Here is a 19,509-nt window from a genome sequence, read left to right as displayed (position 1 = left end):
ATGTTGAGAACATCTCAAAAGCTTCATCCTTGCTACTCAGCAGGGTGACCCAAGTGTACCGAGAGAAGTCATCTACAATGACCAAGGAAAATTTCTTACCACCCAAGCTCAGCGGCTGGACTGGTCCGAAAAGATCCAAGTGTAGTAACTCTAATGGACGCTTGGTTGAGACTACATTTTTACTTTGAAAAGATTTCTTAGTTTGTTTTCCTTGCTGACAAGCATTGCATAATTTGTTCTTCTCAAACTTGAGTTTGGGCAATCCCTCAACTAATTGCTTTCTTGCTAATTTGGCAAGGAGGTCCATAGCCAGGAATTATCTTCCTTTGACACTAAGCATATATTTTTTGAAAACTTCTTTTCTAAATTTAGCATGAAAATGTTGTTAACACGAGGTGTAGGTAGAATCAACTCATTTGTTTTGCCCTCGAGTATTTTGCACTCAGTGGCATCGAATACAACCTTTCTACCGCTGTCACACAGCTGAGCTACGCTTAGTAGGTTATATTCAAGTCCTCTGACTAGGGAGACTGACTCAATAGTAGGATTACCACCAACAGTACCTGACCCTACTATCTTACCCTTTTTGTTGTCTCCAAAACTTATATTTCCATCTCGTTTATGCACAAGTGTGATGAACTGAGTTTCATCACCAGTCATATGCCTTGAGCATGCACTGTCAATGTGCCACAACTTTGACTTCTCAGCACACCTCAGGCCTACCTGTAATACAGCTAGTTATCTTTAGGTACCCAAGTCTTTTTGGGTCCTCGTTTGTTAGAGTCAGCAGGTGATACATCATGCTTAATTTTATGACGACACACATTGATAGTGTGGCCATTCTTCCCACAGAAGTCACAATAGACCTTCCATTGGGGATACCTTACTTGCTGGTCAGCACCTTGGTGCTGAGCATGCCAACACACTTTTGTGGTGTGTCCTTTCTTTCCACATAAGTCACATTGACTTTTCTGCTGAGTATTCCATCTCCGCTGACTAGTACCTGGGTACTCAGCTTTTGAATGGAACCTTTTCTCAGCTGATGTATTCAGCTGGCTCTGTATGGATGTGATGTCCTTCCTGAGTTTCTTAGAATCTGATTGGACTTCAGAGACAAACCTATGCATGATTTTTAAATTTTCATCTTGCCTGGTATTGTCCTGGAGAACATGTCGGAGATCACTCAGCTTGACCTCCTCAATCTCATCACATCGCCTACTGAGTCCTCGTATTTTCTTGTTACACTTTTTGATAAGTGTATAGAGATCACTCAGGGCATTAATCATTTCATTTCTGAGCAAAGGTAGAGTCATTACCTCGGTTGAGTGTTCCTCATGGTCAGATGGACCTGAGTGGTCAGTTTGCTCAGAATGGCAGAGGTCAGCAGACTCGTCAGCCATGAAACAGATGTTCGCTCACTCAGTGGCATCAGCTTTTGACGAGGTTGACTCATCACTATCACTCCAAGTGGCCACCGTTGCTTTTCTACTGCCCTTCTTATCTTTCTTCAGAGTAGGACAGCTTGACTTGACGTGTCCAGTTTGATGACATTCAAAACAGGTAACGGGCTTTAAGTTGTCTTTCTTGTGTCTGCTGTCACTTGACTCAGCTTTATATTTACCACTCCTTTTAAATGGCCTTTTGCTGTATTTGTAATTTCTTCTAAACAACTTTTTCATTTTCCTAGTGAACATGGCCATTTCCTCATCATCTGATGAGTTAGCGTTAGTTGAGTCAGCTTTCATGACAAGAGAATTTTGCTTCTTGTCTTCAGAATTTTCTCTTACTTCAAAATTCTTCATTGAAATCTCATGGGTCAACAAAGATCCAATGAGCTCATCATACTTGTACATGGTCAGGTCCTGAGCTTCTTCAACAACTGTTTTCTTTGCTTGCCAGCTTTTGGGGAGGCTTCTTAGGATTTTCTTCACATGTTCTTCCTCGGTGAAGTTCTTGCCGAGTCTCTTGAGCTCGTTGATTATATTAGTGAATTTTGCATTCATTTCAGAGATGCCTTCATCATCATTCATCTCGAACAGCTCGTATAACCGCATGTGTTGATTCACTTTTGACTCTTTGACCTTACTGGTTCCTTCGTAGGTAACCTCCAGCTTTTTCCAGATCTCTTGTGCTGACTCACAATCTGAAATCTTATTGTATTCTGCAGCATCTAAAGCACAGTGAAGCATATTTATAGCCAAAGCATTATTTTGCAATTTCTTAAGGTCATCCTCTGACCATTTAGCCTCGCTTTTGACAGTTTTTACACCGTCAATGATTTCATAGGGAACAAAAGGGCCTTGGACTATAGCCAGCCATGCACTCATATTTGTTGCCTGAATGAAATTTTTCATTCTGTTCTTCAAGAAAGTATAGTTAGCCCCGAAGAACAGTGGAGGCCTTGAAATAGATAATCCCTCAGGGAGTATCTGAGTTGTTTGATTTCCTGGAAGGAAACGAGTGCTGTTCTCAGCCATTACAGGGATCAGCTCAAGATAGGTTTATCTTGATTAGTGAGCTATTAGGCTCTGATACCACTTGTTGTTCTCGTGTAACGTGACAGTATTAGTTCCAAGGGGGGTTAGGAACTATTATAAATTTTTTTAATTAAGGCTGACTTATTTTAAATTTAATATCTTTACTCAGTCTCTAGGTCAGCACCGCTGAGTAGGTTTTGAGACAGCTTTAGTCAATTGCTAACTAGAGCTGTTTCAATGTGAGTTGGGAAGCAACACTTAAGTCAGTTTCCAACTCAGCACTAAGATTACTCAGCTCAGAGTCTACAATTTGTTGTTTTACTGAGTAATATTTAGCAAGCAATATATATATATATATATATATATATATATATATATATATATATATATATATATATATATATATATATATCAAAAGATAAAGAGTTAGAAGTTACTCAGCAGACTTATCCTAGTTCGACCTCTCTGCCTACATCCAGTCCCCGGAATCCTTCCGAGCTTTTTGAATCCTCTACTGAGCCCTTTAAAGGTAGAACACAAACCGTTTACAATAGCAACTGAGTATGCAAGAGTACCGTCCTCTATTCGTCTACTCAATCCTATCTCTACCACTGAATACTATAACCGAGTACTCAGCTTCTCTCTACCACTGAGTACTATAACCGAGTACTCAGCCTCTCTTTTCTAACCTTTTACAAATGATACATAATTTGTTCTCACTGAGTGAAGAACACTTTAGATGAATAAAATCACTCTAGATTTTTACACGAAAATAGGAGTTTGGTGTAAGAGTTTGCTTTTTCTTTTCAGGACAGAGCTTCTATTTTGTACTTTATCAATGAATAGACTTGATAAAGATCTATATTGAATCAAGTGTTGGAAAGGCCTATTTATAGTGATGTCCGAGGTATCAATCATTTGAATCCTGACATAGCCGTTGTGGGAAAACGTTCTTCTTTCGTCATCACTTGGTCAGCGCTCAGTGCTGCAGGCCAATCAAAATGTTGTTTCTTCTGTCTTCGTCAGTTGCCAGGTTTGTCTTGTTGTGTGCGTCATATAGTCCATGCTTCTCGAAAAGGTCCTTCTGACAGATTTCTGTAACTTCTGAATTTTACTCAGAACATGACAGATTTTGTCTTCAACGTTGATCAACATTGAAGCTGACCTGAGTGCAGCTGACCTGACTATCATATTGCTTGACTTAGCGGTTTCGCTTTCAAGCTTTAGAGACAACTTCTGTTTTCCAGGCTGAGTTGTGTTGTACTCAGCTTTCGTTGTGTGACTTTCATCTGCTGACTTTAGTCTTGAATTTTACCTTTGTTGACTTCTGATATTTTCTTAAACTCATTTTGGTGATTGTTTCTCATAGGAGATAACTATTACTCGTGGAGCCGCGAATTTAAAAGTGCGTGCGAAGAACAAGATTTTTTTCTTGATGGATCTTTACCTATGCTGGAGGAGAATGATGTGAATCTCACTGTCTGGGAGCAATGCAACACCATGATATTTTCTTGGATCAGTAGATCAGTGATACCTGCCATTGCGAATAACATTCATTGGTTTTATAACTACAGTGATGCATGGGGTAATATGGACAAGCGTTTTGCTCAAGATTTCTAAGTTACAAAAGCATATCTACATCTTTACTCAAGGATCTTTGACTGTGACTGAGTATTACACTAAGCATATGACGTTATGGGAGGAGTTGATCAATTTTCGACCATTGTCAGTCTATAAGTGTTTTCCAACTTGTAAATGTGCAACACTTTTAGTTAAATCTAAGTCCTATCAAGAAAATATTCAATAATAAGATTTCTTAAAGGTTTAAATGCTGAATTTGCTGGAGCAAGATCACAAATCTTTCTTATCCAGATATTACTTTTGTTTTGTCTTTGCTAATTGAACAAGAGAGGCAAAATAATAATTCTAGTTTGCAGTTGGAATCTTTTATTAATCTTGCAAAAGGACAATATTGTGATGCCAAGAAAAAGACATGTCCTAAGTATAGTCACTGTGATAAACATGGTCACACAGTGGATCAATGCTATAAAAAATTGTATTTCCTCCCAATTTCAAGTTCATGAAAAGCAAGAAGAATGTGACAAGGAATGTGACTTTTGATATCAGTGGTTTTGAGGATTCTTTTGCAGTTGTTCCAGTTGCTATGCGGCCAATTCAAGGAGTCTTTAGCTAGCCTTACTTTGACTAAGGCACAATACACTCGTTTGATATGCATTTTTGCTACACAAGATTCTGTCCGTGAGCATCAAAGCCCTCTTTATCAGTAATATGGTGTCATGTACTTGTTCTTTTCCTTTTACACAATCTTATATTGATGGTGTGAATTTTGGACAATGGTGCAACATATCATATTTGCAATGATATATGTTTTTTTTTGTCTTTGTATAATGTTGATAATGTGACTGTAAGATTACCTAATAACCAACAGTCAATGGTTAATCAAATAGGCACTGTTAGAATGAAAATCATATTATGCTTTTTAATGTCTTTTATATACCAAGCTTCAAATTCAATATAGTTTACGTTAGCAGATTGACTCGTCATTCTAAATTTGTTTGTGTTTTTGATGATGATGTGTGTCATATTCAGGACACTTATCTTCAGCAGACGATTGATTTAGTTAAGATGTGCAATGGCTTGTATCTCTTGGCTCGAGAGATTGTTGTTGTTCAACGTGCTAGTGCTATTAGTTCTATTTCTGTTGTTTATTCTCAATTGAATAAATGTCAACCTAATAATGTTCATTTTGTTGCAGTAAGAAAAGTGCTTTTGTACAATAAGAAAGACTCAGAATAACGTCTCTTTTATCCTTCTAATTCATAATTGGCTTTAAAGGCACTTTCAGATGCAGATTGGGCCACTTATATGGACACCAAAAGACCAGTTACTAGTTTATGTGTGTTTTTAGGCAAGTCTATAATAAGTTGGAAAAGCAAAAAGCAAGTTACAGTGTCAATGTCTTCCATATAAGCAGAATACCGAGCATCAGCTACTGTCATAGTTGAGGTGCAATGGATGTTTTACATTTTGCAAGACTTACTAACATTAGGGTTTAATTATCATTTGCTTTTAGTCCAAAAGGAGGGGTTTAGAAATGTTGTGGTGGAATTAGATTCTCAATTGGTTATTTGCTTCATCAGAGGGGGATAGGACCAGAGAGATCGACACTGAGATATACGTTTTGTGCATTCTTACCGCGAGGGTAATTATATTGCCTATTGGGACTAACATAAAGAACTCTCTCTCTATCTCATATTCTTCTACAGGAAAACTCTAGTCCGCCCATTTTCTTATCTTTCTTTCTTCTTCTGTTTTTCTCCTTTTAATTAGAGTTACTTGGAGGAGGAAGAAGGAAGGTTCGCTTTCCTTCTTCCTCCACTCATCTGTGTTTCTCCTCATAATTCTAGTGTTCTTTATTTTTCTCTTAAGTTGAAATATGTACTTTTTGTCGGGTTTTTCTCCGTCTGATTTGCATTTGTTAGCTACAACCCTTTCATTTACACTTTTTTCGATTTTAGCAAGAGCAAAAACGTATTATCTTATACGTAGATCCACAGATCTACGAGGTTGCACTAGTAGAAAGGACCCATATCTGATTGGTCGGAAGAAATTAAATGATGACGATTGGTTAGCAACTGCTTTTATTTGGATTTGGATTCGAGAGAAGTATGAGATTTGTCGTCTTCTTGTTTTAGTTGTACCTTTTATGGTCATTTTTGCTCTTTGTAGCCTCTTTATGTTTGCTCGCTGTAGTATATTTCTTTCCTTTATGGATCTTGTATTAGACTTTAGTCTGTACTTATGTAAGCTTTTCTTCCTTACTATTTTCATGATGTATTTGTACTATTTAACCTAATAAAATGATATAAGCGTTATTATAAAAAAAATAATATATCGCCTATTGGAATATGAATTTTACATGTTTTTTCTTTTTGAATCATCACGAGTGATCTACTATAAAACTATGAGATATATAATCTTTAAAGATTATTTTAGTTGGTTCTAAAAATTGTTATGTTAGAAGTTAGTTTGTTTTTTTCACAAGTCTTGATAGCCTTTGATGAGTGTCGAATTCACCAAAAATAAAATACCTACTCTTGGAATCCAAAAACTGTAGTAAATATGGAGTAGGGTCGAATCCTCAGAGACTGGTAGAATTATAACTTTTCAGAATTAACAATTAAAAGTAAAAGGGGGGGTTTTTTGGTTTGTAGAATGAAATAAATAGAAAATAACAAATAATAATAAAATAGGAGAAAAATTAAATAGTTGAGAAATATATATGAAAAAGATTCCAGCTAGAGGTTAGGTTTGAGTCTTGAATTGAACAATTGATCATCGATCATAGAAAATATAAATTTCAACCCTTCAAATAAATTAGCTATGGTTATTAAAAAGCATTAACAACCTATCTCTTCTTACCGATTGGACAATTAAGAAAAGCTTATTAATTTTCCCTAATCAATTAAACAGTTCCAAACAAGCTTTGGAATTTAATTTGATTGAAAGCATTAAAGTATGAAAGAGATACCAATTCTACTCAATAATCACTAAAGCAGGATTATTTAAAGCATATCAATTACATTCACAACATAGGTTAAAAGCTTGTCCACAATTAACTATGTTATTTGCTACTTGCATTAGATGAGTTAAACGATTACGTATTTAAACATCTAATTAGCGAAACGATTACAAGTAAATAATCAAATCAAGGATTCAATTAAATCATGCAATACGAACAAGAACGGAATAGAAATTGATTACTTGAATAGATGAAAAAGATTAAGTACATAATGATCTCCCAATTGATTATTCAAGACCTAAAAACCTCTAGCTAGAAATTGGAAATTAGTTCATATTAGAGGAAGAAGAAGCCATGGAAGAATGATGATGCATGAAGAGCCTTTGATATTTTTTATTGTTCTCTCTGTGTGTGTCTTCTTTGTGTGTGTGTCATTCCTTCCCAAATGTGGTTCTGATTGTCTCTTTTTATAGCTCTCACAATTGTGCCTCTTGGTTTTCAAAAGAGAGAAAAACTGACTTTTATTAATTCCTCATAAAAATATTAAGAGAAACTCTCATTTAGAATTAAACTCTAAAAGAAACTCATCTTTAGGATTAAACTCTAATTAGGACTATTTAAGAAAATCCTAATAGAGTTAAAATCTTATAAATATTATATATGTTAAGAATCTCATAACATAAGTCATCAATTCTCCATTAAATGCTCATTGATCCACAGGCATAAGTTAGGACAGATCATCATTTGAAACTCCTTTTCAGCACATGACTTGCCAAGTTTCTTCAAATTCTCTTTAAACTCCATAGAATCACCATTTTAACCATCAATTTGTAATTGAGTCTCAAAAATACCTACAAAACAGAAAATAAGGTAAAACTTGCACCTAAACAACAAAACTAAAACTAAACCCTAAGGAATTAAGATATAAAAATATGTATAAATATGGACCTATCAGCCTTCTACAGACTTCTTACGTGTGTATATATATATATATATAAGAAAGTTTGGTTACATCACTTAAAAGAAACTATAGCTTTATAAGTCAATTTTCATCTCTTAAAAGTCAAAAAATTGTTAAAATATTAAACCTAAAAGTTGAAATCAAACATGAAATTAATGTAGTAGTAGTAAATTTGGGAGATGGAGTCATAAAAGAAAGTTTGGCGCTTGAGTAATTCAAAAAACCTCTAAGAAAAGCATAAACATATTTAAAACACAAAGCAACAAACAATCATATGCAACCACCTCCACCACCATTGAATTTCAAAGACCAAGAGAGGTGGGAGTTAAATAAAAAAAACAAAACGTAATACACAAATAACCCCTGAAGTTGTCCAAATATTACAACTGCCTCCTCAAATTTTCAATTGTAACAACTTACTCCTTAAACTTGTCCAATTATAAAACATAACCCCAAATTGGGAATTTTTTTATCCCGTACTTGAAGTAACCGTAAAAATGTTTCACCGAATTCGTATCACGCCAAAGATCTGATTATCACACTCCACGAGCGTTGCAGCTTTTGTATTTCATGTGTTTCTTCCATTGCAGTCCATGTTAGCAATTTTGGGTTATGTTTTACAATTGGACAAGTTTGAGGAGTTATGTTTTATAATTGGACAAGTTTGAGGGGTAAGAGCATCTCCAAGAGACTCTTAGTATACTCTCTAAAAATAATATAAATAATTGACTCTTAGTGATTTAAGAGTGACTAAGATATATCATCTCCAACAATACTCCTTATACTCACTCCTTATTTATTATTTTATTGTTAACATTATTATTTATTGTTATATTTACCAATAATGTAAGGAGAGAGACTACTCAATAATAAATTATTAATAAAAAAGAAGTTAAGAGGCACTAAGAGGTGGAAAGAGACATTCTATTAATAGAGAGGATTGAGGGGCTCTTAGTGATTTGAGGAGCCACTAAGAGGCTGTTGGAGATGATTTTTCATTCTCCCTCCTCAAATTTTAACTTAAGAACCGATTTAAGAGGTTGTTGGAGATGCTCTAAGTAGTTACAATTAAAAGTTCGGAGAGCTGTCACAACATTTGAATAAGTTCAGAGGTTATTTGTGTATTAGACGCTCATCACATGGCGCAACTCCTTCCTCATTTCACACGGCGTCGTATCTGCCCCCACACCGCACTACCCCATGTGGCAGGGAGACCCAACCCAAACAAACCATTTCCCGCACACAACACTACACTGTACTATACTATTCTATTCTCTCTCTTTTGCCTGTATACATCTCACGCGGGCCCCCACCACCGACACTCTTTTCCCCCCTCTTTCCTCCCTCCTCCTTTACGGCTAAATAATAAATAAATAATACTCCACACACACCTTCTTCTTCTCACTCATCTTCTGCACCGCACTTTTAATATTCTCTCTTCTCATCAGTCGATCGATCTCTTTTAAATTCTCTGCCTCGCTTCTCTCGTTTTCTTTACAGAGGCTAAAGCGGTTTCTGATTTCTATTTGTGTTTCTATATTTTGATTTTTGCCTCCAAAAAATGCCGCTGATATTAGCGGGAAAATGTTCTGTTTCTGCATTGTTGTTCTGTTTCGCCGCCTCGCTCTTCGCCATTGTCGGTGCTGAAGATCCTTATAGGTTCTTCAACTGGAATGTTACTTACGGTGATATTTATCCGCTTGGCGTCCGTCAACGGGTTCGTAACTTATTGTTTCTTTAATCGAATTAGTTTTTTCTGATTTCTAAATCGTAACTTGTTAGTCTGATTTCCTAATTTTGTTTTTACAGGGTATACTTATCAATGGTCAATTTCCAGGCCCTGATATTCATTCTGTTACCAATGACAATCTTATTGTTAATGTCTTCAACAGCTTAGATGAGCCATTTCTTCTCTCTTGGTATCATCTCTTTCTCTCTCTCTCTCTCTCTTTTTTTGAAAGAATCTCTTTCTCTCTTTCGTCCCGTGAACTTTCCGTATCTTGAATATGCGTAATGATTTACGCGCCTTTTCTTCCAAATGACTGATTTGTCCTTACTTAATTCCTAAGATTTACACAGCATTACGCAATTCTGTTTTATAGAATGTATGTATGATTGCGATGGGTTTTCTCATTTTTTTATTCAAAAAGGGGTCCAGATCTGGATCATGCTACAATTTATGATTTCCTCCGCAATTATCGCTTTATTAATTGATTAATGGATTCTCGTTAATTGACTTAATGAAGTCAAAAGAAGCAATTCTTCTGTGTTCGTTGGATGTTGAGTAAACTATTTGCATATTAATGTCACTTCGCTATCAGTGGCTTAAGTGAGTGCCAGTTGATCTGATCATTTTCAAGATATATATATACGGTTGCTTTTTCTTAAGTAACTTTTACATACTGAACTTACCTGTCCAGCATAGCATAGCTGTCTTCCACTTTTAGTATAATTCCAGGATAATATAAGCTCAGTTTAAAAGAAATGAGGTGGGGAGTTGGGTTGTTCTGGTTGGAGATCTTTTTAATAGCCTTAATTGGCCGTTGAGAAATTAATGAACTTGTTAAGTCTTACTCATTTTCTGAGGAATTGCAATTTCCAGTGTTATTTGGTCTTGTATTAAATGTGCCATTAAAGCAATTTACGGAGCGAAACAAAATCAAATAATTGAGAGTTAAATTGATACTACCTAAAGTTAATTTGAGCTAAAGTGATTATGAATGAATTTTACAATTCCTACTTGGAGACAAAAAAAAAAAATCTCTGCATTGTACTGAACCAAGCAATGATGGTGAAGCTCTATCTTGTACTTAATTTGTCATAATAGTTTGTTTTTTGGTGTGTTTGTGAATATAGGAATGGAATTCAACAGAGGAGAAATTCTTATGTGGATGGTGTGTATGGAACAACATGCCCAATTCCTCCAGGTCAGAACTACACATATATTATGCAAGTGAAGGACCAAATAGGGAGCTTTTACTACTTCCCTTCCCTTGGGTTTCACAAGGCTGCTGGTGGTTTTGGAGGAATCAGAATCCTGAGTCGCCCACGGATTCCTGTTCCCTTTGCAGATCCTGATGGTGATTACACCATGCTTATCGGAGATTGGTACAAGTCCAATCACACGGTAACCTTTAACACACTTCACTCTTTTTTATTCATTAATTGATTTATTTAATTTTTGGGTTACATTTATTTGTTTCATTTAAATTTCCTTCCTTGCTAATTTTAAGCTAAAACTGGCATTATCGTTTAGTCAAATTTTATCAAAACATCATTAGTTATGCATGCCCGGTAGTTGGGGTTGTATTAAATTGGTGGGTTTGAATAAGTATAGTGGGGCAAACACATTGACCGTGTTGCTGCTAGTAATTTTCTCAAATTACAAATTAAATTGCTAAGTGGAGAGTAAATTATTATAGATCTCAAAAGATTCAAGCTTTAAACTCCACATAATTTAAATTTTAAATAATAATAGTACTTATTTCTTAAATGGTGACGACGATGGCTTGTCTTAGATCATGTATTATTGGTTTTGGCAGGGAGCAATCGACATAATTTGTATATTGATGATAATTTGGTAATCTAATGTGAATTATCGTTGTCCACAGCTTAATTTAGTTGCTTTTGGTTTTTGCATAATTTTGCAACTTTTGAAATGTCCCACTGGTTTTGTTAATGTGGTTTTAGTGATGCATGTGCTTTCTACCTGTTACTTTCAATCTGGCCCACCACGTGCTTTTCCAAAAATCCTTTATTCCAATAAAATCAAGAAAAGAAAATCAATGGAAAATAAAATAAAATATGTCAATTCTTTTCTGACTTTATTTATGTATATGCCTCAGGGAATATATATATATATTTTTGAATAGTGGCTGAATTTGACCTGTATATAAAAAAAGGCCGAATTTGTATATCGAGATCGCATCAAACTTGTTTAGCCCAACACATTATATCGGATTAATAATTTAATCCTGTAAAATATTTTATTATACAATTAAATTTTTTTTCTCAAAAAAAAAAAAAAACTAATTATATATTTTTAGATAGTATTTATATAAAAAAATTTGATGCTAATATATAAACTCAAGCCTCTAAAATAATAAAACCTAAACCTAATTTATAAACACTAAATTCTAAAATATTAAAACTCAATTGGTGATTTTTTCTGCTCTTAGAATCATCTATCTTTGAATTGGTGATTTATAAGAGATTACTGCAACTCTCATATTTTGAATTTTTCTCATGATTTTTTCTATTGAAAAATCCATGCTTCTTATAGAAGATAAGAAGACGTTACAGTTACAATAGGAAAGAGTTATTACTATTATTTAAAAAAAAATTACTAACCTATCTAATTAATAGAAAAAGTAAATAAAATATTACTGTCTATATAACTTAAAGTAATTAGGATAAAGTAAATCTGTTTGCAATAATTAATTTCTAGTTTCCGGGAATGTACAGGTTCTGAGAGCTCAATTGGATGGTGGTAAGAAACTACCGCTCGCTGATGGAATTCTCATCAACGGTCGTGGGCCCAACGGTTATTCTCTTACTGTTGAACAAGGTATTCATCAACCTTATCTGGCCAAATTTTACATATTGAAAATTGAACTTAATACAATCTTTGAGACATTATTTATAATGAAGCAATGGATGCATTGTTGCAGGAAAAACTTACCGGCTAAGAATATCAAATGTTGGGTTGCAAAATTCACTGAATTTCCGCATTCAGAATCATAAAATGAAATTAGTAGAAGTGGAGGGCACACATACTCTACAGACGACCTACTCATCACTTGATGTTCATCTTGGTCAATCTTACTCTGTTCTGTTCACAGCTGACCAGCCTGGTCAGGATTACTACATTGTGGTTTCCTCTCGTTTCACCTCTCCGGTCATCACTACTACTGGTGTTCTTCATTACAGCAACTCTGCTGGCCCAGTCTCTGGCCCACCCCCTGGTGGTCCGACCATTCAGGTCGATTGGTCCCTCAATCAGGCCCGCTCTATTAGGTACATATGGTCTTGTCCATCTAAATATGTTTTTCTCTTCATACCAGCTCTGTTCCTCCATTAACAATAACAGAGCACTAGCCTAGTCATTTAACTTTTGGGTCCATTTGAACCCAATATTATTGCATCTTTATATCCCTAAAACCCACTAGATAGATGCTACTAATAAGTGGCATGTGATGTGAGTCTTAGTTTTGGGTCCTATCTCACTCCTTTTGTTTTTAAGCATTTTGGACAGCACTTTCTTTTACTTTATCAATTGTATCAAAATTTATCTGTATTGATTTCAGGACCAACCTTACTGCAAGTGGACCAAGACCAAATCCTCAAGGCTCATACCATTATGGTATGATCAACACAACAAGAACCATCATTTTTTCGAGCGATGCGGCTCAGGTTAATGGCAAGCAGAGATATGCCATTAATAGTGTGTCCTTTATCCCACAAGATACCCCTCTAAAGCTCGCAGACTTCTTCAAAATTCAGGGAGTTTTCAAGGAGAACAGTATAGCATCTAAACCGTATGGCGGAGGAATTTACCTCGATACATCGGTTTTAACAGCTGATTATAGATCATACGTTGAGATTGTATTTGTTAACGATGAAGATATCCTTCAGAGCTATCATCTTGATGGTTACAGCTTCTTTGTCGTCGGGTAAGTGCATATATAATTTATTCAAATGTTTTTGCCTTAGCCTAAGCTTTTATCATATGGTTAACAAGGGAAAAATGTTAAAATGTAGAATGGATGGAGGACAATGGACACCAGCCAGCAGGGATGGATATAATCTCCGAGATGGAGTTGCACGATCCACCATCCAGGTAATTAAAAGATCAAACTCTTCTTTGATATATAAGGGGAAAATCTAAAATTTGGCCCTGCATTTAGTACAAATTCTCAAGCATAATCCACATTTATGTGATATGCATATTCAAGTCCAAACCACAAAGACTGGATTGGGTTGGGTAAGCCAACGGACAATGAACATGTCAATATTAATATGGAATGGACCTTTAACTATCAGCCTCCTGACCTTTTAGTTCACTCGGTTCCAAGGCCGGCTTGCCTTTAAGGCAGCCAAGGCCACTGCCTAGGGCCCCCAAAAAATTGGGGCCTCATATATATATATTTTATATATTTTTTAGTTTAGTATAATAGGTTATAAAGTTTTCAAATAATTAGACCCATCCTGGATTTTTTTTTTTTTTTTTTTTGAGGAAGCTCATCCTGAAACTTCAATTTATACATAGAGGGGCCAACTTGATAATGGGAAGGCAATGTATATATAGAATATAGATTACAGGAAGAATATATATATATATATATATAGTATGAATAAGTCAAATAAAACAAATTAATGGGTAGACTTATTCTTCTATACAAATCCTCCAAATCCACTATTATCTTTTCATCAAATCCATTTTAACAGTTTTTTTTATTTGAATTTTAAACGCTATAAAAAAAGGTACCTATATATACTATTATTTTTTGTACCTTTTAAATTACAAACTTTTCATTCACAATTAGTCTCAGTTAAGTTTATACATTATTTATCTTCATCCTAACGAAACGTGCCTTTCTAAGTGATTTATTAGAGCATGATGAACACTTTGATATTGATGGTTATGATTTATTTTCAGAGTTAAAAGTATTGAAGGTAGTTTTAGAAATAGAAAATGATTCTCCTTTAAAAATACTATCTTTTATTAAAAGAATAAACTCATTTCTGAACTCTTTTATTATTTATAGAATTATGCTAACAATTGATTAAAAATTATTTGCGTTCTACTATGTCTCAAGAAAGATTAAATGGAATAGCTTTATTATCTATTGAAAATGAGACATTAAAAGACATTGAATATAAAAGTTTAATTAGTGATTTTGCAACTCAAAAGGCTAGAGCAATTTTTTTGATAAATATTAAACTTTTAGTTTTACATGAATATATATATATATATATATATATATATATATATATATATATATATATATAAAAGTCCTACATTTCGTATCTCGCCTAGGGCCTCAAATAGTCCCGAGCCGGTCCTGCTCGGTTCCATGACATGGTATCAAAACCAGTATGACCAAGTGGTCCAGGGTTCGATTCCTGTAATCCCATTTGTTGATTTAATAGCAGGATATGGTAATATGGACTTGTGTTGTGGGTTCGAATCTATCCTGTTAAAAAAAACAATTTGTTTCACTGTCAATCAATGGTTAAATTGTAAAAGGTCAAATATATAATGAAATTGGAGTATAGATGAACTAGAATAACAAAATGTGTTATTTTTAACTTTTCCCCCAGCTTCTGGTAATTGATATATGATCGGAATGTGCAGGTATATCCGAAATCATGGAGTGCCATATATATTCCACTAGACAATGTAGGAATGTGGAACCTAAGGTCAGAATACTGGGCACGACAGTATCTCGGGCAACAGATGTATTTGAGGGTCTATACCACATCAACTTCACTAAGAGATGAATACCCCATTCCGAAGAATGCACTGCTTTGTGGGAGGGCCAGTGGTCGACACACACGACCTCTCTAAATCTATACCATACGAATGAATTAAAGATCAGATAATTATGAAGAGTAGGGTTTTGTATTATTATTTACATTGCAATAGGCTAAATTAGAAGAAACCAAAACAATTAATAGTGACTTCAGCTCGAAGTCGCATTCTTTCTTCTCATGATTGTATTCTTCCCTTCTTCTCTGTTCCTTCAATTTCCATACATTTTATTTTTTATTGGCTTATTGTTGTTATGGCTTTATCTTAAAGCTGGGCTCTCTTCATTGAAATTTGTATTTATTGCTCCTTTGCTTATTTTTTATTTATTTATTTTCTACAGTTTCTTTCTTACTTTTTCTGTATGTATATAGTTGTTGCATCATGCATGATTCGAGTTTTGAAGTAAAAGGTAAGACAAGAAATGCATTTAAGAAAAATCCTAACTATGGAGAAAAATGTTATACTATAGAGATTAGTATATAATATACTGAGTTTAATAGAACTTAGATATAGAAAAAAAAATATAAGAATATAAAAAGTAGGCTCGTAAGAGCATCTTACATTTGGAAGAGTGTTTGATGATTTGGAGGTGCTTTCGAAGAATGTCTTACATTGGAGTAAAAAAGATTGCTTAATGATCATGACAATGTTGCTAATTTTTGATACCTTTATTTTTTTTAATATAAAAAAATGATTTAGATGTCTACCAATGGTGAAATTTTATAGTTATATTTATTATTAAAATAAATTATATATAAAGTAATAATTTGTGGGACTATATTGATAATTTTTAAAGTTGCTTAGCATTGTCTAATGTGAATGAGATAGAAAATAAAAAAATATATTTTAAGATGATGTGTTAAGTTTTGGTAACTTTAAAGAGTGCTTGTACGGGAAATGCTCTAAAGGGGAATAGATTCTCTATCACCATCAGAGATCTGTCGCGTTGGTTGTGGAAGTGGAATTTCCAATTATATTCCCCCTAGAGCGGTGATGGGTATTGTTTTGTCTCTCGCAAGCAGAGACGGGATGGGAACACGGATAGATATCATGGTCCCGTGTGGATTCTTGTACCCATACTTGATATTGCCATTAAGATTCTCCAATTAATTTTTCATTTAACACTTATTTTTTTTGTTTATATATATATATATATATATACATATACTGTGATTCTCTTTGAAGTTGTTACGTTAGATAAATTTTATTCTTTCCTTCTTTCTATCACTTGACTAAAATTCAATTTTATTCCTTGTTGATATATTAAGCTAAATGCTAAAAAAATGGACAAAAAAAAAATAGAAAGTATATATAACAAAATATAATGGGGAATTGGGTCCCTGAAGGGCGAGGACGGGGATAAATTTTTTCAAGTGTAGGATTTAAGGATTTAAGAATTGGGTCTCTATCACCTTCAATCAGTACATGATCAACGCCAATTCTATGATTCGGCTGTGCTCAAAATGTACCACCAATCCTATGTCCAGCTCACTGAGTCCGTCTCCTGGATCAGCAAATCTCATGAGTATCTCATCAGCATACTGAGTAGCTCTCTACGGGTTCCTAGATCTATTCAAGATGACGGTGTTCCCGTTATAGATGGCCTGCGAAAGAGTACAAAGAGCTTGAAGCGTTATTCCAACGCCTTGTCTGCTGCTGCTAGAAATGATACTTTCATTCCTCCTCCACCCGATGATGGCAAAACGGGGGAGAAAAGACCAGATGGAACTCAGCACGCAGGTGGTGCATCAGGCAGCAAAGACAAAGAAAAAGACAAGTGTCAATCTGAGCATCAAGCTCAAGCTACCTTAAAGAAGAAAAAGTAGCTTCAGGACTTAGCATGTACTTTGTGCTTGATATTTTTTTGTGCTTGATATTTTGTATGCTTAATGGGTTAAGCTATGATAAGTACCATTCTATCTGAATTATCTAAATACCATGCCTAATGTTACGTGCTAAAAGTTGATCGATCAAAATTGAACAAACAAGTAAAAGTAAACATACTCAATATACATTAAACATTAAAACAATCTATGTATCAAACTGAGTATTTAACCATTTCTGAAAACTGACCTAGACTCGTCTAAATTAGATCTTGGAAGGCCTAGAATTGAACTAAGTCAGTGTAAGCAATGTCTTAAGTTTATTCGATTAAATCTTGGAAGGTTTAGAATTAAGTTAGGACAATAGATGCAACCCTCACGGGGGAGTAATTTCATAAATGTGAAAAATAATTCAATCATGAGGAATTTCAAAACTGAGTTTCATAATTATGTATTTTGCCAACATCAAAATGGGGGAGTTTGTTGAAACACCTTTCTACAAGATTTTGATTTGACAAAATCATCCATGATTAAGAGGCAATTAAATTTAAGTGCTTTGATTTAATTGTACTAATCTGTTTGTTCAATGTTGAGTATAAACTTAAATACAAAAAGATATAAAAAAAAGTAAGACGGGACGAAGTCAGCATGAGATCAAAGAACAAACTGAGTAGAATTGAACTCAGTATCAAAAGAATAGAAGCATGAAGTTCAACATAGCGAAGTGAAATGGAACTCAGCATAGAAGTTAACAACAAACGAAGACAACGAATAAAGCAGTATCAAAGAATAGAAGTCTGAAGTTCAACATAGCGAAGTGAAATGGAACTCAGCATAGAAGTTAACAACAAACGAAGACAACGAATAAAGAAGAAGCTGAGTAAATCTTCAGGACAACATAAGAGATCTGTTCACTAGAAGACAAGTTTTGCAAACCTTCTGCACCAATAATTGAATCCTCGGAATTACACAAAAGACACATTCCGAGATGCATGGGTCAACAGATTATTGCTAAAAGACAACTGGCACAAAAAGACAACGTCTGCAGGAAGAAGACAAATCTGACGTCTGAAGAAATCAGAGGATAGGATTGGCCTGTAAAACCTGAAGCTAACCAGAAGTTGTCTCCTAAAAGAGCCGTTTTGGACTTAACGGCTAAATCATTTGAAATGATCCACCTCTAGATTTTCGTCTATATAAGGACAATCAAAATCCTTGGATCATTTGCCGAAATACAAAAAGAAAAATACAAGAGAGAAAAATACAAGTTCAAAGCACTCAAAAACAAGAAAGAGATCTTACACCCATTTTCTATTCCTGTGTAAATGCTAGATTGATTGTTTGTAATCATCTAAAGTGTCACCCCCTCACTTGGATCACATGATATCTCACACAATATCAGTTATAGACATGCTTTCAATTCTCAATCATATAAACTTCAATCTCATATAAACTTTACATATTATACATAAGAGAAAGCATTTACAATACACGTTTAAGTCATTATCCTACATAGAGGATTTACAAAACAAAAGTACATCACACGACTCCAAAATGCCTAGATGAGAATGGACTGACACTGCCGGTGCGACCTTAAGCAAGAAGAACTACTCCTAACCTGTAAAATCTGTTAGCAAGGGGTGAGCTGCCTACTCAATAATCATATTACGCATATATGTATACAAAAGTAATGTAAAGAACACAGATCAAAATATATCATCAGTACCAAGTTAGAATTATCAATAGAAAGATATTCACTTGTTTCACTTATTATAGTAATACTTATTTTAGTAAGTAAGGCCTTGCTATACTTAGACAATATATTTAAAATGGTCCTTGGGCCCAATCTGTATTCCGGCTCACTAAATTCGGAATACAATCATCTGTACGGAGGAGTTACACTCAACTCACGTACTCATATATCTCAACACATGTGCTTCCGGCTCACAATATTCGGATAGCACTCTCAACTTGGACCATTTCACATATCCATCTAAGCAAGCTTATATTCATTTATAATCCAACCATTATCCAGTTCCAGTATGTGCACAAGGCTCAACATGCCGTATTTACTCATAACACTGCAACATACTCAATCATATCACTTTCTTATCAATCATGACGTATCACAAACACTCAAACATTATCCACACCATTCACATCAGATTCAA

At 34.6% G+C, this 19,509-nt stretch overlaps 1 protein-coding gene across 1 annotated transcript; it reads left to right on the top strand.

The window, feature by feature from the left end:
- Positions 1-9,376: 9,376 nt before the first annotated feature.
- LOC136235326 (L-ascorbate oxidase homolog) lies at positions 9,377-15,854 on the top strand. The gene is made up of 8 exons (XM_066024926.1): positions 9,377-9,698; positions 9,791-9,900; positions 10,838-11,108; positions 12,446-12,548; positions 12,652-12,997; positions 13,288-13,653; positions 13,742-13,820; positions 15,339-15,854. Exons 1-8 carry the CDS (start codon positions 9,543-9,545, stop codon positions 15,549-15,551), a joined length of 1,644 nt encoding a protein of 547 aa, XP_065880998.1. The 5' UTR covers positions 9,377-9,542; the 3' UTR covers positions 15,552-15,854.
- The last annotated feature ends 3,655 nt before the right edge of the window (positions 15,855-19,509 follow it).

The sequence above is a fragment of the Euphorbia lathyris genome, chromosome 7 (assembly GCF_963576675.1).
Source record: "Euphorbia lathyris chromosome 7, ddEupLath1.1, whole genome shotgun sequence".
NCBI classification, from domain to species: Eukaryota; Viridiplantae; Streptophyta; class Magnoliopsida; order Malpighiales; family Euphorbiaceae; genus Euphorbia; species Euphorbia lathyris.
Note: the sequence above shows the minus strand (reverse complement) of the source record. Positions and strands in the feature narration are given on the sequence as shown.